The sequence below is a fragment of the Lacerta agilis genome, chromosome 7 (assembly GCF_009819535.1).
Source record: "Lacerta agilis isolate rLacAgi1 chromosome 7, rLacAgi1.pri, whole genome shotgun sequence".
NCBI lineage: Eukaryota > Metazoa > Chordata > Lepidosauria > Squamata > Lacertidae > Lacerta > Lacerta agilis.
In genome coordinates this window covers 20,997,483-21,025,118 of record NC_046318.1, presented here as the reverse complement: position 1 = coordinate 21,025,118, position 27,636 = coordinate 20,997,483, and the positions used below count along the sequence as shown (strand labels likewise).

Here is a 27,636-nt window from a genome sequence, read left to right as displayed (position 1 = left end):
TCCTTCCCCCCGGATCGTTCCAAAAACACGATTTCTGCCAAGATTATTTACTCACGACCACCGGGTTCCTTTAGCTCCATTCTTCACAGGTAGAACTTAGACGCTCACCGCGGGCTTTGCCGCCGCATTTGCATCCCGGTTGGGGCATATCCCCGTAAGCCCGGCTCCGTTGTCCCTTCACCCCCACTCCCCCTTTACAGGGGGGCAGGGGAAGGGTTCGGAGCCTCCGCGGGCGCAGCCGGGGAGCCCAGGGTGCGGAACGCTCTTCCCGCACCCCAACCGGAGCCGCGCGCTGCGGTAGCGCGGCTCCTAACCCCCGGGATGGACAAGGCGCTTCAGACCCGAAGCAGCCTTCGACCACCCGGCGATGGCGTCGCCGCCGGAAGTCGTATGTGTGGATTTAAGGGCTCTTTGAGCAGAAAATATGCACTGCATCGCTTCTCTCTGTTTGTCTGTCATGACTTTACAATCAAGACAGAAAATCCTCACCAGAAGTTTTCGAATTTCAGTAAAGCCAGCAAGTGAATCACTGTTAAGTCTTCAATTAGCAGCACTTGTCAGAAAGCAGTTTCTTAGCACCTTAATTAGACTTCTCTCGCCCTGGGTAAATGCTCTTTTAAAAAAGCAAACTAATTCCAAAAGGGGTTTTTTTTTTAAGGCTTCCCTTGGAAAGGGGAAATTATTCTTTAATTCCTCCTCGGTGATCCTGCATCCCCAAAGCAGAACTTGCCCCTGAACTTAGGCCCATCTTGGTTGCAAGAAAAGGGGGAGGGGGAACGTGAAGTGATTACTCAAGGAAGAAAGGGGACAATCCAAGTTACCAAGCCTGCATGTGCAGCCACGTTGTTCAGGTTGCCTAACAACAGGGAGTAGCGCGAGCCTGCAGGCAACCGGCTAAATGGCTGGATGCAAAGATCTGTTTCAGCTTCAGATGGATGAGAGAAAGCTCTTTTCCTGACAAAGTTCACTAGAGGGCTTTGTTTTCCCTTCATTCAATCTCCTCCCGGTGCATGATGGGAGTGAGGGAGAGTCATGAAATATACACACCCACAAGAACAGAGGCAATCACAGTACAGTGGTGCCTCAGGTTTAAAACTTAATTCGTTCTGGAGGTCTGTTCTTAACCTGAAACTGTTCTTAACCTGAAGCACCACTTTAGCTAATGGGGCCTCCCGCTGCCGCTGCGCGATTTCTCTTCTCATCCTGAAGCAAAGTTCTTGACCCGAGGTACTATTCCTGAGTTAGTGAAGTCTGTAACCTGAAGTGTCTGTAACCCGAGGTACCACTGTATCCATCAAGCATCAAATACTGCATCCCAAAAGCACCTGCAGTCAGAGGACACTCCCAAGGATAGCATCCTTCCTCTCCACCCACCACCAACAGAACTAGGGCAAGAAATTCCTTGTAAAGAATGGAGCTCAGCATTGGAAACTGGGCTGATCCACAAAGTCCAGCTCAGGCATAACTGTTTAGATCAGCCACTGCTTAATAGCAAAAACAAAAAAAACAAGGGGCATTTTCTTAAAAAATAAAGAATTCCCAAAATGGCCCTGAGAACTTCTAGGATTCACAAAATGTTGAAGCTATAGAATTTAGAAAACGATAGAATTTGCCATTATCTAAAGAGAGAACTTTCTGGATGGTACTGAATGCTGAACTCCTATCTTTGCTGATGCCATTTGTTGTGGTGAGAAGGTCAAACAAATGAGGAAACCCAAGCTGTATAGGTTGCCATTCCTTGATGATGAACATCGACATAGCAGCCATTTTTTCACAATTTCTTTCTTTCTTTCTTTTTTGTTATACTAAAAATAGCTAAATAGAAAGTATTAGTACATATTGTTACAAATATGCAAAAGTACAGTGGTGCCCTGCTAGACGAAAATAATTCGTTCTGCGAGTATTTTCGTCTAGCGGGTTTTTCGTCTAGCGAAGCGGCAATGTAAACCGCGGTTTTCGCTAGATGGGAAAAAAACGAAAAAAAATTTGTCTTGCGAGGCAGCCTCATAGACTTTTCCGTCTTGCGGGGCAGCCTCCCGCTAGACGAATGCCTTCGTCTAGTGAGTTTTTCGTCTAGCGAGGCATTCGTCTAGCGGGGCACCACTGTATGCTGGCCACATGACCCGGTACACCGGCTGCCTGGGCCAGTAACGCGAGATGAACCCCAGAGTCGGACACGACTGCACCTAATGGTCAGGGGTCCCTTTACCTTACCTTCACTCCCACAAGTATACCCCATATGATAGTAATTTGCCCTGGGGTTCAGAGCAGCACCAGCATAAATGTGGTATGGTTTTATTACTACACTTATTTAACGTGAGAAGGGTTAGGTATTTGGGGAAAAAACTTAGTTGTTGTTTAGTCATTTAGTTGTGTCCGACTCTTCGTGACCCCATGGACCAGAGCATTAATAGTACTTAACTCAAAGTTAGTAGGAATCCTATAGCATATATCATTCTGAAATATCTGGCCTTATCATTACAGTGGTACCTTGGTTTACGAACTTAATCTGTTCCGGAAGGCCATTCTTAAATCAAAGCGTACTTAAACCAAGGCATGCTTTCCCATAGCAGCGGGGGGACTCAATTTACAAATGGAACACACTCAACAGGAAGCGAAACATGTTCTGCTTCCAAGGCAAAGTTCACAAACCAAAACACCTACTTCCAGGTTTGCAGCGTTCTTAATCCAAGTTGTTCATAAACTAAGCTGTTCTTAAACCAAGGCACCACTGTACTCTAAAATCTAAGTTCCATCTTTCTTTCATCTCTCCCATACCTGCTCATAAACAAGATTCCCTAAAGATTTTGGGAGTAATCCCTTCATTGTGTGAACTGCACCGAGGATTCATTATTTATTTATTTTTTACAGATTTGTTACCTCGCCATACACTTCATAAGGTCTTATCCATTGGCTGAAGCATTGTCTCATTTCAAAGAAGGGTAATAAAGAAGGTCTGTCTGACTCCAACACATGAGTTGTCCACCTCAGGCAGGGCAGTGGTTCCTTCTATTCCACTACGCTGAATTCATGCCTCTCTCATGTTCTAAAAATTTCCAGTGTCAAGTTTACCTGGAGAAATTTTTATCTTTCACCCTTCCACAACCTTGAAAGAAGAGCTGTTACAATAGGATTGTTCTTTTCATCATGAACCCACATTTCTCTTTTGAACCATAAAAGGGGCCGTAATGGAATTCTTTCCCAGCTCTGCCCTAAATCTCAAGCCAATTTGCACCAGAGGGCAGGGGAATGCCCATGAAACACGGAAGTATAACTACCTTCTGAGCTGCATAGTCGTAAACTGAGATTTTAGGAATATCCATTCCTCCGTTTTCCAATACAAAAAAAAAAAAAAAATCACCCAAGATACTGCTGAACAACGACCAGCGTGGTAAGAAACATCTTAACAGCCACAATATGAGCTTCCCAAGTTTCTTAATGAACAAAAATTAAACAAATTTGTAGCTCAGTGGTAGAGCATCTGCTTTGCCTTCAGAAAGTCCCCATATTCATCTTCTGTCATCTCCAGGAATACAAGTGTCTCCCCAGTTATGGGGGGGTGTCATTCCTGGGTACCGTGTGTATATGTGAAATAGTGCATAGTGGGGAACACCATCTAAAAAAGCCTGTAAATACTCCTCTAAACCTCTGAAAACCCACAACCGCTCCCTCCAAACCTCCTTTCCCAAACTCCAACTATCCACAGGACTCAAAGGTCAGTGCAAAGGCTCATGGGATCGCAGTTGCAAAGGCTCCTGGGACCGCTGGCCGTTTTCCTGCTCTTTTGCACCCTTTTGCCTTTTCCCTGCACTTTTCGGGCCCTCTTTGCACCTTTCGGCAGTTTAAATCGATTTATTTAATTTATTTCCCAGTGTTGCGCAATATGCGGTCATGGGCGACTCAAACACATGCAGGTAGAGAGACACCTGTATCTGCTCTCTGAAATGCTGGAGAGCTGTCGAAATTCTGTGAGCTGGATGAATCAACTGTGTAAGGCTTATCGGTTTTTTTCATTGTAGTACTTAGGGAGTACCCTATGAACTAAAATGAAAAAACCTGGTATTTTAGGTTTTTCCAGCCATTCTGACCAGCAAATACAGAACAGCCAAGACATTCAATTTTGAGTCATACAAAAAGAAAAGTGCTGTTGTTATGTCTCAATAAGTCACTGAAATGGATTGGTCAAGGGCCTCCATTTGCTTCTGGAAGGAATAAGAAGTCTGAATGGTCGGGCAGACCTGCCCATCACCATGCTTACCGTCAACTGCTGATAGCTTGCCTTACACTTTGGACCACACATGCAGCTAACCATAAAGGTGGTTCTCACTCAGTATAGGGCTACGAACAGGCTCTCAACAAGGAGAGGCCTGCAGGCAAGTTCAATTTGTGACATGGGTTGAGAGGCAAAATTACAAGGCCACTCTAATTCTCCATGGAAAAGTTCCACGGCAAGTTAATTGTATTGCACGCTTCCCTCAAAATTATAGGCTAACTTGTCTCCATAGCCTGCCTTCCCCATAAACTTTCCATTTGGAATGTTCTACTAAAAAAGAGTGGACTGTAAGCCCACACGTGCCCTCTGACGCCTTCTCTAGTGCTCACAGAACCCTCCCCTTGTTGGAATTAGGCTTGAAAGAAGCACGCTCTTGTAGCACACATTTGCGATGTGTGCATGGCTGCAGTGTTTGTGGTGCCCGCAACAGCTTCTCCACTTTGCAAAAGTACGCCATCAGACACCCAAAAAGTTTGGCTAACGTTTTACCTTGCCTGCTAAGGACCAAGGCTATTTACGTCTTCCGCCAAGGTATTCACGCAATCACGCCATGTTTTTAAGACATGAATAATGCTTTTGAGCACATCAGCCACCTTGCCAAATGAAAAAGCTCAGCTCAATTTTGCTCGCGTGATTGAAGGATACAGGCGCCACAATCCATTCTACTCATTGATATTTCAACATGGGCTCCCTATCGGTCTCTCGCGGCACAGGCCGCTGCTACGCTGCGTATTAACCTGAGTGAGATTTCCCCCGTTACAGCAGGGTTATGCTTACCCAGAGATAATGCCAAAGGGATATAATGTACCTCACGCACAGCAACAAAGGCCTAATTGCTTTCTTTTCAAAGCAGACAAATGGCCGCAGATGAGAGATCAAACCAGGAGTGTGTCCAAATCGCAAGCGTTTTTGCTCAACAGATAATAGAACTTTTGTGCTCTCCACAAGGAGAGTCTAAAGATAAGAGAGAATGGACAGATTCAAGAGGAACTTTACTAATACAAATAATATGAACCGAAAATGAACTGCCTATATTGAGGCAGACCACTGGTAACTTTAGGTCAGTATTTCCTACTCTACACTGACTGGCAGTGGTACTTCAGGATTTCAGATGGCAGACATCCCCACCCTTTTATAGTTTTGGTGCAAACTGGTTCTCGGAAATGCTGTCAAGCACATACAGGGGCGATAAGCTCCCTAGTGCACATTTCACAGGAGGGTTCCTCCACATGTACAGGGAAGACACATCGTCCTAGAGTTAAACTGTGAATACCACAGCGAAGCAGGTTCTCTCTTGGCTGCATGAGGGGAAAGGTCAGAGAATGCCGGCTCTGGGGGATATTTTATACACGGACCGATTACATACTCCAACCAGAACATACTGCTCAACAAACCCCTTCCTTGGGGGGAGGGAGGGAAAGGAATTTTTGCTGATAAGCAGCCACAGCACAAACCGTGACCCGATAACCAGCGAGTGACAAGACACGACTGTTATCGTTGAATGAAGCCGCTGGAAACCGAGTGTTCTGAGAATCACTCAGAATTATACTGAGAATTCCCAATGGAATTCTGCCGGGCCACATTTGGGGGGATCAAAGGCACGTCTCTATTCATGAAGGTGTTTTATTTGATGGAGCAGCTGCTGGTTTGGTGGCTGTTCTGGCTTGAAATCTTGCCACAGGTTTTTTTTTTTTACACCGTTATTTTTATTTGTTTTAATTGATGGTAACTGCCGCAATAACCTTGTAGTCGACCGGTGGGGGCGTGGCAGGAGATGTAAGATCAAATGGGTTTGCGATTTATCCCCAGCCAAAGTACTGATGCTCAGGATACCAGCAAGCCAGACCTGCCCTCCCCTAAGGTAAAATGGAGCCCCTAAGAGGCAAATTCACTCTTCCTCCTTCCTATCCCAGTTTCTGATCTTTTCCCCGAAGGGACCCTCGGCATTCTGTAGTTCTTGGGAGGTCATGGATCATGCTCAATAACTAAGGCTTTTGCCTCTAATCCTGTCAACACCCAACCACCCAAGTTCACCATAAGATGAAACTTAAAAAAAAAAATGAAACAAACCCATACTATGCTGAATTGAGATTTGCTTGTGGCTGTATCACATAAGGCATAATGTTAGTAGCAGAACATTTGAGTACCTGGATTGCACACTTATAGACAATATATGCACCTGTGTTTATTCTGCATGCTTTATTTTGGTACATGCAGGTCAGTTTTTGGACCTCCTGACTTCAGGCACCAGCTGCTCTCTCATCATGTAAATATCTCCAAGTCAGACGAAGGATGAAAGCACAACTCTTCGTAGCATTTTTACTTTCTTTGGCCACCAACCCAAGCAATGTTATGAAATGCCTTCTTCCCTTTATGTTCTCTTTTAACCAGGGGTGAGACATTTGGAGGCGGGCGTGAGGGATGGCAACGCCCCCTCACGGTGTTGGCGCTTTTTCACCGCCCCAATGTGTCGCTGATGCTTTTAACCAAATAACTCTCTCTCCATCCATCACAGCCAAATATGCATAGCTGTATAACAGTCGTCTCCTTGTACGACGGCAGGAGAGGGCAAAGTATAATATTTGAACCAAATGCTGCACACGTTAAGTTTCAACAGAGTTTTGGACAGGTTGCTTCAGTCGTTTGCTCCCATTTTATATTATTGTGTTGGTGGGTGTTAGGTTATAAATTGGGTTATTGACAGCACACTCAGACTTGGACCTAACCGTTTGCCTGGAAAAACTGTGATATGGAAGAACAGCCTTCGAAAGAGACCACCAGGGAACAGTGGTGGAGCTTCACGCTTTGGCACCAGGGATGGGGAGCAGGCGGGAGCGGGGCTGGCGTGCGTCCCGGGGGCGGGGCACGCTGCCCGCAGGGGGGCGTGGCGCGTGTTCTGGGGGCGGGGCGTGCATTCTGGGGGCGGGACATGCGTTCTGGGGCGGGGCGCCCAGCATGGGCAGGGGGGCAGCCGCGATGGAACCCCCACCGGGATTGCCCTGCCCGGGACGCTGCACTCCCATTGCCCCCCCTTCCCCCGCCCCTGCCAGGGAAACACGTCTTTTAAACGGGAAGAGAGTTGGTTCTTTCTCTCTTGCAAACTGTCAGAAATGACCAACAAGCCAAGCAGGCTAGGGCAAAAAAAAAAATTATGTGGGCCAGCAACAATTTGTCATTTTCTTTGCCATAGTGATGATATCAAGCACCTCTAGGGAAGATTCTTCCCAGTCTCCACCCACTTTTGGCAAGGCCCTGTACCCAGAGAGAAACGCACCCACTGTTAAGATACTCTTGCATCAGTGAATTCCCACGACACCATCATGTTATGTAAAAATTGGGCGAGGCTCTTTTGAATGGCAGCTGGGGACGCCCAATTAAGTCCCGCAGAATCTCGAAAGGGAACAAAGCTGGAAACTTTTGAGGAGCTGATTAAATCCATTCTAGACAACAGTGAAAAAAATGGGAACACAAGTTATTACTTTTTTGTTTTAGCTGTTGCTAATGTACCTTTGTAGCTCATTCAGTCCCCTGGCTGTGGACGGGCTAGGGTTCAGCCTTAGGAAGTTTTGCTTCAAATTGAGATGAGTGAGGTCCTGGCTATAGAAGAGGTTGGCAGGGAGATCCTCCAGGCTGCAACATGAGAGATCCACTGAGCTTATTCGCTGCGATGCAATCTACAACGAAACAAGGAACCACAACATTAAAATAAACAAAACACGAGCATTTGGCTTCTTGCTTGACCTGGGGCACTTCCTGTTGTAGTGTTATCTGCTATATCTTAATGGAATACCTGTTTATGGAAGTGAGTGAGTGAGTGAGTCAGTCAGTCAGTCAATCAATCAATCAGTCACTATGTGTGTGGTAAGCCCATGAATATAGTAATTGGTCATCCCAATTCATGCATCACGAATACAGTATATTTTGCAAAAGCATGCCCCCAGGGGCTGGAGAGTCCTCTAAACCAGTGGGCTCCCAACCTTTTAGTTATGGCAACCTACAAGACCAAATTAATTTACTATTGTGACCCATCAATTTTAGCTTGCATTTTAGCTGCAATTTTGCCTATGCACATTCAAGCAAAAGTTTGCGCAACTCTCCTATTAATGTGGAATTTGTTGGAAGATGCATCAGAGGCAAAGCTGGAAGAATCACTCAAAACAACTCCCTGTACGAGCACCTTGGGGCAAACCACCAATGGATCTGCCATCATCGGTCAGAGAGCAAGACTCAGGCTTTTCTGATATTCGGTTACAAGTTTCAACACCAGTGTTAATTTTTGTTGTTGTTGGAAGAGTTGTCCATCATACCAGCACATCACATCGGTTCAAAAAAAGTAACCATTCTGTTTATTTATAAACAGACCCACGACCCACTTGCCCAGGCTATGTGACCTACAGGTTGGGAAACTCTGCTTTAAACCACAGAGAAGGAAGAATGGAGAGTCAGGAAAGGTGTACTTCCCCCTTTTTCTTCCCTTCCCCCAAATATCATTATTTTAGATTTCTAGCCTGTCTCTCAGGGTGAAAGAGAAACCTGGTGGAGAGGGAATATTCAGGGCAAAATAACAGAATCTTCACATACTAGCTAGTGAACTTACTAATTGCTGGACGCCTACAAGTTAGGATACAAAGATTCCATTCTCTGTGCATAATGCAAATACTGATCCAGAGAAAAAGGCTATTTCGGGAAGGTCAGCAGAATATGTCCTGCCTGGGTGAAAAGGAAACAAAGGCAGAAAACGATAGCCCACCATGCTTGCCCCCATCGCAAGGTTATACAGATCTTTCAGCTATTCATTTCAGCACCAAATAAAGCCATGCTGCTCACTTGACGTTTTTACTGCGGCGGCTTTTTAAAACCTCAGCTAAGAATATAATCAAACGAATCATCTAAATTGGACAGAAATGAAAAGGCGAAGTACTACTAATGGCTTTGCAAGCCGTACCCAGGGAAAACAGGCAGGAGTTCATTGCTCTGGAGAACTTAATGGCTGAACATTGGCAGTGAGAGAGGCTGGCTGGGTTTGAGTGTGTTAGTTGAAAAGCAAAGATTCCCGAGAAGAAAAAAACTTAATCCAAACTGCCCAAGTTAGAGAGGCATGGTCACAGGAACACTGGGCTCTAATAGCTATAGGGCATTTCAAGCGCTGTCATGTGCTTTATCTTGGTAATTTTCACAGTAGATAGCAGTGTGAATCAGGTCAACCTTAGTATTCCCACACTTTAAAGGAGGGTCTCAGAAGAGAGAAGGTGGCTTGCTTCAGGTCTGTCTAGTAATTAATTAATAATAATTTATTTATTTATTTATACCCCGCCCATCTATCCAGCTGTGTTTCCCCAGCCACTCTGGGCAGCTTCCAACAAAATATTAAAATATGATAGTCCATCAAACATTAAAAGCTTCCCTAAACAGGGCCGCCTTCAGATGTCTTCTAAAAGTCTGGTAGTTGTTTTTCTCTTTTGACATCTGGTGGGAGGGCGTTCCACAGGGCGGGTGCCACTACCAAGAAGGCCCTCTGCCTGGTTCCCTGTAACTTGGCTTCTCACAGCGAGGGAACCGCCAGGAGGCCCTCGGCACTGGACCTCAGTGTCTGGGCAGAACGATGGGGGTGGAGATGCTCCTTCAGGTATACTGGACCAAGGCCGTTTAGGGCTTTAAAGGTCAGCACCACACTTTGAATTGTGTTCAGAAATTTACTGTAATCCTGGTCAGTCTGCTAAATCATACTTATTTCAGAACAGGGCCAAGGAATTCATGACTCAGGAGAGATCCAAACCAGATTCTTACTGAGGTAGGGAGGTGGGACACTTCTACCCATTTATGGAGCAGTTGATGAAAGGAAAACCATTCTCATTTTAGCTCCAAGGAAAAAGCAAGCAAACAAGAACAAGGATTCAAATTTCTGAAGGACATTCCCACCAGTATTGAGAGTTTTCACACATCACACACTAAAAAGGCCCCATTTGAATGTATGAATGAATGTTGTGAGATGATGGTCCCAACTGAGACTGGGAAGCAAGATAAAAACCAAAACAGAACAAAGGTTAGAAAGCAGAAGACACAGCGCCTTTCAAGTCAAATACATGTTCCAGCCAATGCACATTTTCCACTTGGCAAAGAGATAGTTATGTGAAAATAGTGCTTTTAGTGTTATGTGTGAAAAGCACCCTGTGAATTTACAAACTCTCCGGGTCCATTTTCCAACTAGGAAACTCTCCTACTCGCAATGCAAACTGTTATAGGTCATCTCAGAACTGCTTCTCAAGTTAGCACTCTGGCAATGTAACTTACTTTGATAATTGGAATAATTTCATGTTGGAATTATCATGCAAACAATGTGCAGGTTGTTGCATGGGCCATAATCTCAAATCCACAGCAGCATATGCATGGGAAATCAAAACGTGTGACTGCACAAGCAACACAGTTGAGCATTAATTTGGGGTCGAGTTATTATTGGGTTGTTGTTTTTATTTTGATTATATATATATATATATATTGTGCCATTCCTAATAAAATAATGCCAGTAAATTCTGTATGAGAAGTAAAGAGGAATTCAAAAAAGTAAGAAATGCCATGCAAGCCTGATAGCAGAAAGAGGAAGCAAGTCAAGCATGTTCTATCGCTAGCTTGCACTCTTAAGTGCAGAGTCTTGTAAATCATCATTATTTGAAAACCACTTGCTGTTCACCCACAGAAAGACAAAGTCACAATCACATCCTCTCTAGATAATTTCTGGGTACCAAAAATTATTTTGTGGATGGTGGCAAACTAAAAGCTATCCTGCCAGCAAAGAAGTAAACTCCATCTCTAGCTAGAAATCTCACGTGACGAATCAGAGTTTCTTTGTATGGCATGTGGAAACACCAAAACAGGACAGGTAAGTGAGGCATACATCATCTTTCCAGAACAAAAAAGGTGGTGGTGAAGGTTTAGAGTTGTTGGTAGAGCATGAGACTCTTAAGCTCAGGGTCGTGGGCTCAAGCCCCACAGTGGGCAAAAGATTCCTGCATTGTTGTGGTGGCAACAGATTTGATCTCACTGGTTTAAACTATGTAGGCTAAATTTTAAAAAATTGTTTTAACTTTCAAACGATGGTATGTGGCTTTCTTGTCAGGATTCCTTTAAGAAAACATATATAAAATCTAACCGAGCAGAAAATTGCAAATTGACAGGATCATATGCATGACCTTGCTCCATCAAATCAGAACCTGTCAAGTCTCGTAAAAGCAAACGTTACAATTAAGGAATTGTATCTCACATTAAACTCTTCTTTTTACCTAAATAGCCAGGGAAACGGCCACAAAAATCACATCATTCAGTCACAACTTTGTCTCCAGGTTTCAGGCTCCCCAATAAAAACAGTGTCTAATTTAGGACAAAGGAAGACCTGAAGACTTACAACATTTTGTACTATCAGTTAATGGTTTGACAGAGGACGCACACCCTCCAAGAAACCCCTCATTAGTAACAGAGCTTCAATATGGGGGAGAAATGGTCTTAGTCCATTGCACTACAGGAGGAGGAGGAGGAGGAGGAGGAGCTGCTTATAGGCCCCCAGAGGACCTCTAGATGTTGAACTTACAACTCCCATTACCTCTACTGGCCATGATGTCTGTTATAGGAGGAGGAAATCTAGTTGGGGCATGTAGCCTACTGCTAAACTTGACAGACGTCAATCACATGCATGCAATGCAAAGGGAAATCCTCAAACTGGTCCCATCAGCTATTATCCCAGTGACCTCCCCCTCAGTACTTTCTTTAACAAACTAGAAGGGTTATTCATTTAACCTATGATCATTTTTATGGTCTGCGCCCCTGCCCAACTGTGAAACATTTTACCCTTGGGTGGGCTTTCCTCAAATTACAATGTATCGATATTCTCAGGCATGAAGGTGAACCTTTTCTCTCCCGCAAAAGAAGAATTGTTCACATGTTCCCAATAAATCTGCCGAGATGAAAGTTCACTGACCCCTTAACCTTGATTATCTGCAGGTAGCACAAGCAAACTCCCATCTCTATTGCAAGGGAACATGAAGCAAAAAAAAAAAAAAGCACTGCACTGTTTGAAGGCAGCATGTTTGCGCAATGTAAGGATTATATATAAATTGCATGTAGCAAGAACCAAACAATTATTACATCAATGGCAGTTTGGCTGGAGAAACAGGCATGTAAAGGCCCTTCTACCGTAATCTGTGTGCCCCATCACGGAGGTTGTTAAAAGCTGGGAGTGTGGAAATGCATCTCTCAGTAGTAAGAGATTCACCATTCACAGCTTTCAACCAAGGATGGAGTCACTTCCCTATGGGGACCTCAATACCATTTAGATCCAGGAATCCTATGGGCAGGGCATGCCTTCAGCATAAAGGTAAAGGTAAAGCGACCACTGACCATTAGGTCCAGTGATGGCCGACTCTGGGGTTGCGGCACTCATCTCGCTTTACTGGCCGAGGGAGCCAGCATTTGTCCGCAGACGGCTTCCGGGTCATGTGGCCAGCATGACTAAGCAGCTTCTGGCGATACAGATACCTTCCCACCGGAGCGGTCCCTATTTATCTACTTGCACTTTGACATGCTTTCAAACTGCTAGGTGGGTAGAAGCTGGGACCGAACAACGGGAGCTCACCCCGTCGCGGGGATTTGAACCGCCGACCTTCTGATCAGCAAGCCCTAGGCTCAGTGGTTTAGACCACAGCGGCACCCACGTCCATTCAGCATGCCTTCAGCATAGCTCTTTACTATCCAAAGCTTCCCCAGTCAGAAGGTAGGAGGACAACTCACAAGCACCAAAACCATGTCATTGCCCATAGGCTATGCATGATATTGTTTCAAAACATTACTGGAACAGCATAGAAAGCACCCACGGAGAAATAGTCCTCACATGGCTGCAGATAACTTATGAATCAGCGTTCATCCTTGGTTGACTCAGCCCTGAGTGACCAGGTAAAGAGCACCCATCAGTTGTATTGAGTATAAAGAAGTGTTCAGAGTTTAGCACAAGAATCCATTACATGAACTCGCCAGTGACATCCTATAAGGAACAGGTGGTCTGCATACCATATGGTGTTCTTTGTTGCTGTTTAAAACACCACAACTGCAATGTCATGTTCACTCTGATCCTGCCATTGTTCAATCTATTCTGGTAAATATGACCAGGCATATGGTAAATTTACTCTTTGGTGTTCAAAGAGAAACATAGCTCCAAGAAACATAGCTTCTTTTCTTCTAAGTTCCAAAGCGTTCTCCTCAAAGCTCTGCAAAAGAAACTCTGATCTATCTTCAGTAAGACTGTTGCACCAAACTAGGGAAATACTGATTTCAGGATTCCAGCCCCCACAGAGGTCTATGAATTCAGGCTTCCCCTTTTCAGACATCCATCCTAAACACGTGGTAAGTCAATCTTGCAACCACGGGCAAAGGCACAGCTTCACTGCCATTTTAAACATGTGGAGTCCCTTCACACAATTAACACATGAAGAGGAACTATAAAATAATCCTGTTCTAGTCCTGCAGATTATAGATATGAATACATACATGCATGTAGAACTGGATTGGGGCAGCTTCAGCCCTCTTGATTTTGTTGCACTACAAACCCCATTATCTCTGATTCTTGGCCATACAATTCCGCACCCTAATCACGGATATGGCAATCCAGGTCTAGATGCCTTTTTTCCCACCCAAATGACTTCTTTTCCAAACACAAATGACATTTTCTCCCCACGTCCAAGCGTTCATTAAAAAGTAAATTTTAGAGATGACATAACTACACACAAATCTCAACGTTTCTCTACACAGTCCAATAGCTCTCTAAATATATATTTAGCAAGAAAAGGAACTGGTGGGGTGGGGAAGAGTTTCAATCATTGAAATGTATTCATTTACGGCACAAATGCAAATTTACACAAAGGGATGGATTCTAGAACAGGACGCATTTGCGAATAGCAAAGCCATGAAGCACGAAGATATGTCAGTCACACTCGTGGCAACTCGCTCACCTTCTTAAGTTTCATTCATCCCCCCTAATGCATCTCAACTCATGTATACAATACATGGGCCTGTGTATAATATTTGAGCACTAGGGTAAGAAGGCGGCAGGGAACCTTCTTATGAGGGAAATGAAGGTGAGCAGGGCTTTTTCTCCAGTTCCAGCACCTCTCAGGTGGGCGCCATTGCCATTGTAAGAGGACAAGGGAGGCGTCCATGTTGAGTTCCGGCACCCCTTTTTCTAGAAAAACAGCACTGAAGGTGAGCCTATTGTTAACCACTGACATACAATCAAGAGGTATGTAGAATTATGAAACAAGGATGAAATAAATATATCTCAAAGCAAGTAAAATAATATAATAAATAATGAAGAGGAACAACAAGCAACCATCCTCATCCACAGTCAACGGCCTCCACCAGTTATTGGGGCCACCACTTCACTACACTACATTAGGGATCCCAGTGCTGTTCAACAACGGGGCAAGAGGTGGTTCCTGTGGCCTTCCCTAAAGGTGGGCAGAGAGATTTTAGAGGGCACTGGGATGTCTTGCCTTGTACTCGCTGACAAATTGCTGAATGAATTCCCATCTCTCTCGGGAATGTGTTAGGTGGCTGCAGACGACTCATTATTGCCGTGCGCTTCCTATACACTCCCAGAACCCCTCATAACTTCCAGGCCCTGTATAAATAGGTCAACATTGTCTCAATACTGTAACAGGAATGGAGGGTTTCCAAGTAGTTGAATGCACACTGTAGTAAGTTACCGCTGTCTGTATTCACTCTCCATTCACCCATCACAAAAGAAAAAAACTCACAGGGCAAGAGACTGAACAGAATTACTAGACAGACTCCCCTTTCTCCTCCTCTTTCCGCTTACAACTTACACACCCACCAACTTAATGACACCCAAATCCAACAAACCACACACATTTCGATACTATCAAGTCATTTGTCTTAAAACGCCAAGTCACACGGTCACCACACAATCCAGCAGAATTTGTGGAAAGCACAAGCGAATTGGCTTCCGTGGTTTTGCCAAATTCTGGGCTCTGTTGTGGTGAGCAAGTTTATATGGCATCAGCATGCAAAGAAAAGGAGATGTCAACTGTGACTGCATGGAGATTTGAGCTCACACTGGCAACTTTCCCATCGCAGCTGAACAAAGAGAAAGAGAAGGCACAGGGTGGTACACAGTAATCTCATGCAATCAGTAATTTTTCCTTCTTCACTCAATCTTCCCCATACTTCTAAAGTTTTATTATTTTTATGCTGCTTCACTCTAATTTAGATCTGCCTTAATTTCCAAGACAAGCTGTTGGAAATAAGGAGACAACTGCTCTCCCAGAAAGAGGATAACCAGGACTAATGAGCAGCTTTCATTTTGGAGCACACAATTACAATCAAGTTGAACGCGACAGTGAGGGGAGGGGAAAACCGAAGGGTGGAGGTCTCATGTGTGGCTGAGGTGCTTCCACCTGGCACTACTTCTACTTGTTCAGTTTGCAAAGCAGGCAGACAAGGTGAGAGAGGAAGAAGGGAAAACAGAAAGGATACACAGGCCACTCAAATGTCACATGAAGACAGCTGCCAACACTGAGGTTCTGGGAATGTGTGTGTGTGTGTGTGTGTGTGTGTGTGTGCGTGTGTGTGTGTGTATGTATGCACCTGTGAAGAAACTGTCCCTGACTCAGCGCAGGGTGGTGGAAGGGCTCTTGAGATGCTACAGAAAGCCCTGGCCCTACCTGACCAGCAGCAGGGGGGGGACCACACCGTGTGGGTGCAACTTGTATGGAACAATCCCAGTGGTGTTTTTGTGCTGATTTTGTCCTCATATGTTATACACCGCCTTGAAATGTTTCGATAAAAATGCAGATTATAAATATGCAAATAAACAAACAGAATGATGGCAGGAACCACCACCTAAAGCTCAAGTTTGTGAAAGTGTGGCACTCCATTTGCTAATACTTTTATTATTAATAATAATAATAATAAATGACTAAGTGCAGTCCCAGGGCGGATTGCAACAATTTAAAATACAACATTAAAAACAACTTAGAGCAGTGGTTCCCAATTAGCTAAGTACTGTTATTCAAAACCCAAGCCATGGTCCTGTTACTTTTGAAAATTCTGTTAGCTCTAAGGTAGTTTTTGTTATGCGGATGGTGCCACAATCTGGGGTCCACGGACCGCCAATTGGGAACCACTGACTTAGAGCATTTGGCCTGGGCCTATGTAAATTTTACCAAATTTGTGGTGGCAGTGGCAATAAAGAAGACTCAATCATTCACCATTGGGGGGGGGGGAGTGGTGAATACAGTCAGAGCTGCACATACAAATTGCTGCCTAGCTGGAATAAGCTGAAGTGGTACAGCAGTTAAGAGCATGAGCTGGAAAGTCCTTCCACCATATCCCTCCTGAGTGGCCTTAAAGCAGCATTTGTCTATCACTCCCCACCTGCTGCCTGCATAGCTGTCAACCTTTCCCTCTTTTTGCGGGAAATTCCTTTATTATAGCATTGGGAAACAGCAGGGAAGGTTGACAGATATGTATATAGCAGTAGGGAACAGCAGGGAGGGATGATAGGAGGATAATAGTGTTGGTCAACATTAACTTGGAATTGTTGGTGCCACACCCGCTTTGTCAATATTGCAGGTGGTTTTTATACAATATACTGGGTATTCAGCATAACCAGAGGAGTCCAAAGCTCATCTTACCTTTGAAGCTTGCCGTAGCCACCGCAAGTACTCAGTGAAAGTGTCGAAACAGATGTAGTAACTCTGGCTCTGAGGTCCAGAAGAGCTAAATGCTAAACAGTGCTGGTGCTTTTTAACTTCTTCAACCTGCATTTTTTAGGGGGAGAAAAAAAAAGGATTTTTAAAAAACCCCAATGAGTATATTCAACTATTTTTTATTAAACTGCTTCACTGTGTATTTCAATTAAGGGTAGTTATATTTTTAATAGATTGGTTTTATACTTGCTATTATTTTGCTGTTGGCTTTTGCTTGTGAACCACCCTGACTTTTCTTTTTGAAATGAAAGGCAATATGTAAATACTAACAATACTTTTTAAAGACGGAAGCTGAGCCTCTGAATTAACCAGCAGCGGTGCTAAACTAAAGGGTCCTGCTACTGCAAGGATTTCCACCTGTGCAATGGGACTTCCCCCCCCCCCAATCTTCTCCCCCTGTCCTCCTCCCCAGATATGCTCCAGAGGGTATGGGGAACCTCAAAGAAGAGATTTAGGGGGTGCACAGAGGGAGGGAGGTGGAGTCCCATCGTAGAAGCAGAAATCCTCACTCCTGAGGGACCAGAGCTGCTTTGCATCCAACCTAATCAAGACTCAAAAAAAAGGCTCAAAGACTTCCAGTATGACAGAAAAGCGATGTGTACAACATTTAACATTACAGAGTTCCCAGAGTGGCTGTGTTGTTGAGGCCAAAGTAAGCCAAGAACGCCAACCTAAATAATTCAGACTCCATTCATTTGGACTTGTTAAGCGTAAATGAGTTTTCAAGATCCACAGAATTATGCAAAAATGTTTGATGCCATGCAGAGTACAATGCTATCCATGTTTACCTGGAATTAAGCCCCACTTAAATACAATAGGGCTTCCTTTTGGGTAAACCCTCAAAGGATTACACTGTCAATCTAGACAACTCTATCAACCAGGAAGTATTAGGACAGAGGTCGGCAACCTTATCCGAGGATGGGCCAGTTGACGCTCCATCCATCGGAGGATGGGTCGGAGTGTGTGCACACGCATGCTCTTCTGGGTCAGAGGAGCGCCCGTGCGCACACGCTATTTCCGGCGCTCCTCCGACCCAGAAGTGCACAGGAAATAGCGTGTGTGAATGCGCACAGGCGCCATCAACCCAAAAGTCGGTCACCGTGCCGCGCCGGTAAGAGCAGGTGGCAGAGGTCACCATGGGTTGGTTAGACAAGCCCCGTGGGCCACTACCGGCCCAAGGGCCTTAGGTTGCCAACCCCTGTATTAGGAGGCCAATTGGGTCTGAAAGCACAAGATCTCAACACCACTTCTGCCTCTAAGACTCACCACACCCTTCTTCGAGGGAAACAGAGTAGCCGATATGCAAAACTGCTGGGGTGCATGAAGTACAGCATGTGCTGCTAATGTATGGGGTGGGGAAAGCTTATAAATCTGTTGCAGAAAAATCTCAACAAAAGGTTTGGTTGGTGCTTTTAAGTGCCTTTACAAGATACATTAAATACTCCTGAAAGCACTTTTTATTTTTGGTTTTCCCCCTAGTTTCCAAAACTAAATGAACAATGTTTCCTGCAAGTAAGAGTTTTCTTCCTACGTCTCGTAAGACTAGAATCATTTTTTTAAATAATATTTTTTTAAAAAAAACTAATAATTTCCAGGGAAGACTCAAATGCAATGTGTACCCTGTAAATCTTTCCAACTAAAGCAATTTAGATCTACCCATAACCATGAGGGACTGTTTTGACAAATCGCAGAGCTCCACACACCGTGAAGTGTCAGGGCACATCTACACATTTCAAAGAACATGGACTGCCTCCAAAGAACAGCTGTTCCACACAGAGCTTTCCCCTCCACACACCCACAACTCAAGTTATGCCATGCCATTCTGTATGAGTTTGCACACACTGCTGGTTGCTTCTGGCAGGGAAACACTATTGCAACAACTAGATTTATTAGACTTGCAGAGAGTTTGAAAGAAACACTAAACACAAGGGTCTGTGGGGGCAGATTTCTTTCCTTGGTGGTAGAAAAGAGGGGTGGTGAATTCATGTGTTTGTGAATACAAAATAATCAAATATCTTAGCAGTTCTCTCGATGCAAGAAGTGAAGTTACAGGGAACCAAGCAGAGGGCCTTCTTGGCAGTGGCACCTATATCGGGAAACTTTTCATGTGCAATGCTCTGTTGTGTTTTTGCATATCCTGTTGGAAGCCACCCAGAGTGGCTGTGGCAATTGAGTCAGATGGATGGAGAACAATTAATTAATTAATTAATAATTTTGTTATTGTTATTGTTGTTATTATTACCACCTATATTCTAGACCCAAGTGAAGGTGCTAGTATAGAAGAGTTTTCTGCAGCTTAGGTCCTCTGTATGTGAAGAAGTGAGTCATACACTTTTGCTGGCCGTTACATATTTAGTTGAGCTTAGGCGTTTAGCACACACTTTGCCATGACTCAGGCATCGTTGGCCCAGGCTAACCCTTTGGGAGAAGTCTGTGCACTCAGGATTCATGCTGCCCTTGGCAGTCTACAAGAGTGTACCTCCTTGTTCATATCACCGACGGAGGGTTGAGAGACCCTGCAGAACAGTATGGGGCAGGTTCCCCTGTTGCAATCCCGTCAACCCTGACTGGGGCTGGTGGGATACCAACAAAACCTGGAGTCCCCAGGTGCCCCATCCCAGTGTTTCTAAGGAAACACTTAAGCAACTGTATTTCTAGAACGGCACAAGTGTGGATGCTGGGAGCTGTGGTTCTCATTACCAGTTGCCATCCAATAAGGGTTGTAGTTAGCTAAAGCCTGCTTGTCACTGCATACCTGAAGGAGCATCACCACCTCCATCGTTTAGCCCCGGACACTGAGATCTAGCTCTGAGGGCCTTCTGGTGGTTCTGCGAGAAGTAAAGTTACAGGGCCTTCTTGGTAGTGGCGTCTGCCCTGTGGAATGCTCTCTCATCAAATTACAAGGAAATAAACAATTATGCAACGTTTAGAAGACATCTGAAGTCAATCCAGTATAGGGAAGTTTTTAATGTTTGAATTTTTATTATGTTTTATATTTGCTGAGAACCGCTCAGATGGGTGTGGGGTAATTAATAATAATAATAATAATAATAATAATAATAATAATAATAATAATAACCGCTCAGATGGGTGTGGGGTAATTAATAAATAATAATCCTAGAAAGAATATGCAAGGGTATGTGAGGAGAAGGAAGAACATGTGGCCAAAGATTGGAAGTTGCTAAGCCAGATGTAGAGAATGCAGACTAGTAATAACAAAATACTGCTATTTAACACAGTGATTTAATGACCATAAGGTTGCTGTGTTAAATCTCATTCAAGTCCATAAGTCTAAATCAGATCAAACGCATGCATATTGGTGTAAATTGACTCATGCATTATAGCCTTTATCCAATTCAATACGAGTTGCTGTTTACACATGGAAGCATACAAAGTAGAATTCATTTGCCAGTTTGGGCTGCCTTGCAGTCCCGGCTAAAACTTTTAATAAATTCTATTCACGCAAATAATTTAAAAATAGCTACTACTGGGATGTGACCGCTTCTAGTGAGAAAGATGGACCATCTGAATTGTTCAGTTGTATTGAATTGGTTATTTCTGTCATTCTTGGATTTCTTTCCTTCCCCAAAACCAAAATCAATACAAAAATTAAAAGTTGGATGAAAGATACAAAACCTTTTTCTTTCTTTCTTTCTTTGCAAACTTTTAAACAAACCTTTGGGCAGCTGTTTTGCAAGATTGTAATTCTGACTGCACAATTCCATTTGCCCGTTAGCAGCCCACTCAACTTAGTTTGCCATGACTGCTCAGAAACAACAATTTCACATGCCTTTTGAAAACCAAGATCTACCCAAAGATTCAGAGAGGGTGTACAAGGAAGGTGTGCAGAGGTATAAAGGGAAATATTAATGGCTGGAGAGATACATTATGTATTTCAGGGATTCACAACCCAATTGATAGTTGAATTCTTAAAAGCTGCTTTGAAAAAATGAAACCATGTGAACATATGCAACTCTTTGCAAGTGTAACAAGAAATGAAGTAAGCCAAAGAAGGAATGAAAATAAGTATCCTCACTGCCTTCTGCACAACACTGCTTTTTGCACAGGAACACTTGCAATTACCACTTTGCTGAGTACAACCAAGACAACATTTTGAGAAGAGAAGAAGAGTTTGGATTTGATATCCCGCTTTATCACTACCCGAAGGAGTCTCAAAGCGGCTAACAATCTGCTTTTCCCTTCCTCCCCCACAACAAACACTCTGTGAGGTGAGTGGGGCTGAGAGACTTCAAAGAAGTGTGATTAGCCCAAGGTCACCCAGCAGTTGCATGTGGAGGAGCGGGGACGCGAACCCGGTTCCCCAGATTACGAGTCTACCGCTCTTAACCACTACACCACACTGGCTCTCAGAGCCAGGAGGCTCTTGCATTCCAGGCGATTACAATTTTGCAGAGGTCCAACACTTATTTGAATTGCTCGTGTGATTCTTTATCTAGCAATTTTTTAAAAAAAAATTGACTGTGGTGGTGAATGAACTGCACAGTATGGCTGGGACACTGACCATCAGAGGTTAGTTTGGTAGTGTTAATGAGATAACCAGTTACTCATAACACAACCTCTCCTGCCATGCCTACAATACTTTAGAGCAGGCACAAGGAACATGTGGTCCCCTCCTAGGTGATGCTGGGACTCCCATCAGCCTCAGACAGCATGGCCAACTCTCAGGGATCATGGGAGTTGTAGTCCAGCTGCTTCCAGGAGGGCTGCAGGCTTCAACAAGGAGTTCCTGAAGATGAAGCTAGCCTAGTGACTTAACTGCTTGTTTAAGCCTCAGAGACTCTTCAGCACAGAAAAGAACAGAGTTGTCAAAGCAGTGGCAGAAAGCAGGACGCCTCTGTTATTGGCTAGGCATGCTAAGAACACAACAATCCTGGTCAACAGAGCAGTGTGTTTTGCCTGTTGCCCTTCATCGTCAGGGTCAAAGAGTTGCTTGTTCAGGTCGCAGCTCAAGACCCCCCCCCCCCAACCTGGAAATCAACTCAAGGATTCTGGGTTGGGAAATAGCGGCGCTACCCATGACGCCAACCCATTAAACATTACATCACTAGGCCGCTGTAAGATCAGAAGGTGCCGTTTCCAAGGCACAATGATGACGCACAGAGTTTAGACAGTATTATGGCAACAAAGCCTCTGCACAAAGAGTCAGAGGTACACAGAAAAGAAATTAAAAATGCAAAATGAACATGGCTTCTTAAAGCAATTCATGTACATAATTTAACAGAACACGAAGCGGAGAAATAGTATAATGCAACTGAAAATCTCAGCACCCTACTCCCATTAGGATCCAAATGGAAATGCTGTGTAGCAAGGTCTATGCCCAATGGGGAACTTTTACAGGATCTGGTTAATTATTTCTGGTATACCATATATGCAGAGTAACCGAGTGATTCACTTGCCTTTCCACCGATTAAGGGGAGCACATGCATCTTTCCAGTCTGGCTCTCTTTCACCGATGATACAATTAGGCACGTCCCACAAAGGATAACTTGGCGTCTTGTCCATCTGTTGACCGGCAAATGCATTTTCCCTTTTCGAACATTGTACATTCCTGAGAGCTGAATCCGTTCAGAGTTGCCAATGCTGTGGGGCTTTCCTGAAATGGAAACAGCAAGCAGCTTTTATCAGTAAAAAAGAAAGAAAGGAAGCTTTCCTCTTTCAAACACGGCTCAAAATGCGCAAGACAGCGAGACAAAATGAAGGCCGTCGTGAGAACCCGCAAGTTCACAGGGGCCCTACAGCTTAAAAATACACAGCAGTTTATGGAGCTGCACATTTTGATTTCTACAAACCCCAACCCCATGAACAATGTGGGGTGGGGTGGGGGGAACAATCTGTGCACACAAAATAGTCCCATGAACTCCAGGACTTTGCACAACTGCTTTCTCAATCTGCATGAGAGGATGGGTGCCTTGGACCACATCAGAACCCCAGGAGATGGCTCAAAGACTGCAGGGTCAAAGAAGCAGTCCTCTGGCTGTGATGCCTACTGTTATTATTAATTATATTTGTTACCTGCCTTTCACCACGAACTCCCAGGTCTCCCTTTGATACAGATTCTGATAACCCAAGGCCAACCTTGAACAATTTATTGTTCTAGCTGGAAGCTACCTGGACCATATTAAGACACAGGCAGGTAGCTGTGTTGGTCTGGACATAAATCTGACATCAGGAACCACAAGACAGAGAAGCCAGTAGGAGAACACTTCAATCTCCCAGGACATTCAACACAGGATCTCAAAGCAGCTGTCTCATTACAAAAGAATTTCATAAACAGACTTGAAAGAGAAGTTGCTGAATTACAACTTATTACTAAACTGAAAACTATGGAGAGACCTGGTATGAATAGAGATATTGGATTCTTGTCTCATTACATATGCTAAAGCTATTTTTGGTCATCTGCGTACTATCCCTTGCTTTTTCCTGTAGGACTAATTGCAGTCGTTAACAGTCGTCAACAGGTTTACCATACCCATTGAGTCAATCACCCATCTCCTACTACCCTTCTGAGAAAAACCCCACCCCACCCTCAAATAAGGGTCTGGCGACTTCTGCTTCAGTGTATCTGAAGAAGTGTGCATGCACACGAAAGCTTATACACAGAACAAACTGAGTTGGTCTCTAAGGTGCTACTGGACAACATATTAAGACAGTGAACTTCTACAGCTCAAATAAAGCAACGAAACACTTGCTGCCAAACCATCATTAGCAACAGCTACAAAATTAAATGTTTTGCTGTTTAGAGGGAACCTATACTGCAGGTCCTGTAGGAGTCAACCGTTACAACTTAGAAAAGAAGGAAAGGGACACTGAAAACAAACACCAGCAGCTTCATCTTGTGCCTGATTTTTTCTTTTATAACATGGCATGATGCACAGAGCACAAGGAGTTTCCATATGATGGAATGGCCATCAGCTAAATTAGAGCAGCAGGACTCAGTCCACATATTGCATTGCCCAAAACACACACTGAGTGTTAAAAGTGGGGCAGCAGTGGGAGAGAGAAAAGGAAAGATCGGCAAATCTTTTATGGAGACCATATGTTTGCCTTTTCTCACCATAAAGAAATGAACTCCTTTAAAGTGCCCCAGGACAACACCCTGTGGGGTAAAGACCTAAGGTTACACACACTAGAATGCAACAGTGGTCTCCTTTAATTGCTGTTACAGGATCTGTTGAAAGATAAGGTAAGATGCTATTGATTAACAACAGGAAGCCACCCACAGTGTATAATGTGGATTTTATTTGTCAAGCAATATTCACTCATTGGTGTGGCTTAACATTCACATTCATAGAGGCCTTTGAAGCCTAACAGGTGATGGCTACTTACCTCCCTGCCCCCACCCAAAAAAATACTGGCAGTACTGATTGGCACAAAGAGATAAAAGTTTTTTGGGTGCATTGTTCACCCTGGCCTAGCAGTTTACCACTAGCTTACTCTTTAAACTACAGTGGTACCTCTTGGTTACGCACTTAATTCGTTCCGGAGGTCCGTTCTTAACCTGAAACTGTTCTTAACCTGAAGCACCACTTTAGCTAATGGGACCTCCCGCTGCCGCTGCGCCGCCAGAGCACAATTTCTGTTCTTATCCTGAAGCAAAGTTCTTAACCTGGAGCGTTATTTCTGGGTTAGCGGAGTATGTAACCTGAAGCGTATGTAACCCAAGGTACCACTGTACTACGGGATGTGTGGCCTCAATATCGCAGGGGTTGCATCTGTTCCGTTACTAAAGGGAGATAACAGCAACCATTTACTCTCTTCCCTTCCTCCAAAAAATATTAAGTAAAACCAAGCGCACAAAAAACAAGCAGCATAAGGCAGTGAACTCTTTTTTTCCCCTGGGCCAGAAAAACTTGAGAATTGCATGTCCCATTCAAAACCAACATCCTCCATATCTCCTTATTTAAAGGAAAGCAATCACAAGTGGACAGCTCCTACTGTTATTGTTTTTTCCAGCTTGCAGGCAAAAGCAGAGGGTTAATATAACTAGTTTTGTCTGCACTGAAGTGATCACAGCTGGAATACTTTATGCTGCCCAAGTTATAAAGACAGAACAGGAACGTTAGGGGTCTACTTCAGGCAATAGATTTTATTTAGAGTGCTATTAAAAGAGGAGCAACTTAATTATTCTGGAACATGCTTTTAACTAAGGGCACCAAGAGAGCTGTCTTTCCAAGCTGACCTACCCTATTTGGTTTTTTTTTAAATACACTCATAATTCAAGTTATTGATTCTCAAAAGGAAATTGAATATACACACTCCTGCAACAACAATACCTAATCCCAACAAATCCCCTGGCAGTCGTAATTCGGAGAGGGGGGAAGAGGAGCAGCCAATGCCAGAAACAGTACAGGAGCAATGAGTCACTGAGATCTCCTACTTTCTGATGGTTAAAACAGGGCAGTCATGAAAATGAGTAAGAAGCGGCTGACTCATTGTCCAGAGCACAGACAGCGCTAGAAGCAGCGTTCAAAATTAGCCAGGCGCTAGGCTCATTTTGCACCAGGCTATCAGTCACTTGCGGGATGCCTCTTGGGCTTGCCGATTGGAAGGTCGCCGGTTCGAATCCCTGCGACAGGGTGAGCTCCCGTTGCTCAGTCCCAGCTCCTGCCAACCTAGCAGTTTGAAAGCACGCCAAAAGATAAATAGGTACCGCTCCGGCGGGAAGGTAAACGGCATTTCTGTGCGCTGCTCTAGTTGCCCCAGAAGTGGCTTAGTCATGACCCAGAAAACCTGTCTGCGGATAAATGCCGGCTCCCTCGGCCTGTAAAGCGAGTTGAGCACCGCAACCCCAGAGTCGTCTGCGACTGGACTCAACTGTCAGGAGTCCTTTACCTTTACCTTTTATCAGTCACTTGCAACCAAGTGAAGATGCCCAGGTGCCAAGACAGCACCTGACGTCTCCGCCATCTAGAGGTACATGCCTGGGGATCCTTGGATCTTGCCTCTTGTCACACACTAACAACACATTCTGTAGAATTCCGTGATATTTTATCTGCACAATCAGAATGAATTTCAGGAACCAAAAAGTCGTATTGAAAAATACGACTTTGAGGCGCCTGACCCCAAAATGGCAACTAGACATTCCATTTTGGCAACTGTAACAAACTTATACCAATAACAAACTTAGTTGGTCACTAAGGTGCTACTGGACAATTCGACTGTGTCAGACCAACACGGCTACCTACCTGAATCTAGATACATGCGTGCATGTTTGTGTGTGCGCGCAAAAACACAATATATTTTCAGGTGCACAGTATTTTGTTTGGTTTGGTTTGGTTAAGCACTGAGAGTTGTTGCTCGCCATACAAGACAACAGAGAGAGAAGCAACTTACTGATGGCAACTAGTTGACCCCCCCCCACACACACACATATAAACACACAGAGAGAGAACTGGGTAAAAAAGTGAGGAGATGACTTGAATTAAAATAACTTAAACAGCATGAAGATCAAACTGCAAAAGGTGGCATAAGCTCCACGTAAGAAGCTTAATGCAGCTTATGCTCAAATTGATCAAATAGCCATTATGGGCACTAATGGAAGGAAGAAGCAAGCTGGGATGCTTGTTTGCCTTGGCAATAGCAGGGACAATGTTGACTTTCCCATGAAGTGCTTTCAGGCAGCATAAACAGGGCTGTGCGGCTTATGATCCAGAGGCCATCGGCCATGGGTGAAGTTGCACTGAAGGCTCCATATACCTCCTGATTTTGCAGCTTTACTGGGGCTGGAAAACAAGGGGATGGCCTCTCACTTGGCAGGCTGCAAAATACGGTTGATGGGCTACATCACAAATTGACAGAACCCAGATATAGAAGAAAAACGCGACACAGGAACCAATAAATCTGCTTATACCAAGACAGACCATTGCTCCATCTAGCTCAGTATTGTTTCTATACTGACTGGCATGGCAGGGGCTCTCCAGGGTTGCAGATAGGGGTCCCCTCCCTGGAGATGCCAGGATGGAACCTGGGACCTTTTGCATGCGACACATGTGCTTCATCTCCAAGCCACAGCCCTTCCCCTGACTGCTTAGTCCTGGGAGACCTTCATGGGACATGACCATTTCAGCCACCTCGCAGGACCAAGAAAGGCTAAGCCGAATGCTCACAAATGCAAAACTGCTTGCCGGAGAACGATAAGCAGCACTAGGGGGTAGAAACCCTAGGTTAAAACCCTCAATTAGCCACATTTATTTATCCTCCTATAAACAGGAGGTGCACTCAGCTGCTCACTTTCTGTTCTCCATCTATAAAAGAGGAAGAACAACCAGCCCTGAAGCACTTCTTATGAGTTGTCACCTAAAATTCTTTAGCTCTATGAAACCCTTGGCCTACCCAAGGACAGCTGTGAGTTTCAAAATATTCTGGAGCATGTTTTAGGATGCCCAACCATAATATGCGGCCAGGATTGGTAGTTCCCTTCGGATGATGATGAGGTTTAAGGGTGCACCACAACAGGGGTGGATAGAAGGGAGATTTAGGATCTACTGATTTGCAACAGAGAGGCCTAGCGGGTCACAGCTCTTCCACAGCAGCAAAGCTATGGTATAGTTCAGTTCTGCTAATATAAACGAA

General features: G+C 44.3%; 1 protein-coding gene across 1 annotated transcript in view; it reads right to left on the bottom strand.

Moving 5' to 3' along the window:
* Positions 1-27,636, bottom strand: part of PHLPP1 (PH domain and leucine rich repeat protein phosphatase 1) — a 148,416-nt gene that overhangs the window by 47,920 nt on the left and 72,860 nt on the right. Inside the window, exons 3-5 of the mRNA XM_033154564.1 lie at positions 22,461-22,657; positions 16,969-17,094; positions 7,781-7,947 (exon numbers count right to left, since the gene is read on the bottom strand). Of these exons, the coding sequence (XP_033010455.1) occupies positions 7,781-7,947; positions 16,969-17,094; positions 22,461-22,657 (490 nt within the window). The remainder of the gene's footprint in view (positions 1-7,780; positions 7,948-16,968; positions 17,095-22,460; positions 22,658-27,636) is intronic.